This window comes from Penaeus monodon, chromosome 21, assembly GCF_015228065.2.
Source record: "Penaeus monodon isolate SGIC_2016 chromosome 21, NSTDA_Pmon_1, whole genome shotgun sequence".
Taxonomy (NCBI): domain Eukaryota; kingdom Metazoa; phylum Arthropoda; class Malacostraca; order Decapoda; family Penaeidae; genus Penaeus; species Penaeus monodon.
Genome location: NC_051406.1, coordinates 19972877 through 19974516, shown reverse-complemented (window position 1 = coordinate 19974516; position 1640 = coordinate 19972877). Strand labels below are relative to the sequence as shown.

The 1640-nt window shown below is 32.2% G+C and overlaps 1 protein-coding gene across 1 annotated transcript in view; it reads right to left on the bottom strand.

Annotated features, from left to right (window-relative positions):
• Positions 1-1640, bottom strand: part of LOC119586319 (condensin-2 complex subunit D3-like) — a gene marked incomplete in the record, with an annotated part of 62579 nt that overhangs the window by 53728 nt on the left and 7211 nt on the right. Inside the window, 1 exon segment of the mRNA XM_037935030.1 lies at positions 681-857. Within this exon segment, the coding sequence (XP_037790958.1) occupies positions 681-857 (177 nt within the window).

Below are 1640 nucleotides of genomic sequence, written 5' to 3'. Positions count from 1 at the left end.
AGATGTTATCACTTACAGATCAAGAAGAAAAGACATAAGCATTTGAGAATCAGATGAGAACAAGATAGAGTACAACGCGAGCACTTAATATTTGTTTTGAGGGACAAGAAGATAAGCTAGTAGAAAAGAGACTGGGAGAAAGGAAATGTTGAAGATGCAAGAACATGCAAGAGTAGAGATTAGAGCAGATGATGGAGAGAGGCATGAGGAGAATGGAGACTTGAATAAAGAGTTGGACAAGAACATAGAAGATGATAAATTATAATATACAGATCAAAATGTGAAATGAATTGTAGTTACAATTTAGAATTCAAATATAGAGAAACTTTAATACGGTCAGAACAGCATTGAATGAGTGAATAAACTTGGGAGATAAATTGTGATGACTTGAATATAGAAGGTTGTATGATCATGTTTATAGAAAATATAAATACAGCTACTTCTCAAGAAATAATGACATTCTTGTGACAAACCAAACTTGCTTTCCATCCATAGAATCCAACATGAGCAAAAATATAATTCAATTAAAAACAAACTAAATAAAGACCTGTCAAATCATTAAGACTTTGAAGCAAATAAATTGTATGCATGATATGTTCACATGAAAGAAAATAATCATCATAATTCCACATACATATTATAGAATATCATGTGCTATCTATTTTCAATTAAGAACGTACCTCTACTACTCTCTCTTGAACTTTCATCTCTGGATCAAGAATAAGTGGTAAGACCCCTTTTATCCACCTTGACATCACACCACTGTGTTCTGGGTAACACAATACAAGTGTTGTCAATGAGGTGATCATCTGCTTACGGATGATCAGTGCTGGGTCCCTACAGTGCTCTACTAAGACCTGTGGGAAAAGTTATGCATTGTACTGAAGGTTTTCAACATTGTAAATATTTTAGTCTGTCTGTGGGAAAATGTGCCAGATAAGTCTAATAGTCTAATGATTTTCAGAAAAGAATAAACTGGCAACTCATCCAGATTCTGAGATACTCTGATTTGCAGTCACTTTTTTATTCAAATCACCTGACACTTAGCATTTATCTTAACATGTTGGGTATCTTAAAAATTCATATACAATATTCTTTATTGTTTTACACATTATTTTTTCTCAAAAGAGATTTTGGAGCACTCCAGACTCCAGAGCAAGTTGCCAGTTCTATTTTTTTTTGAGATTGGAAAATATCACTTTTGGTACAAGAATATTTATAATATAAAATGTGTAAGACTTTTCCTAACCACTGATTCTCATCCCATAAATTACAAATTCTAGCTAAAAAATTCTACTTTTTTTCTATATAAAGGACAATTCAATTTTGAGCTAATGATGTAAGCTAATTAATCTTACACTTTTGATTCTTACATTTTAACATGACCATATCTTGTTTCATCACTACCAACAGTTTCTACAGTGTGTGCATTCATGATTTTAAACAGAAGAGTTGCTACTTTTTTATATATTTTCTATTCAGCTTCAATTCTGAATCTATAAGCCTAAGGTTTTCGCAAAGTAACAGAAGATAGTAGTTGCTTGACTGTTGAAATTACTTCAGTGTATAGTACATGTTATTGGGGATTCCACCATTTAACCCAATGGTATTGGGTAACTGCACTACCTACTATTGTTTTC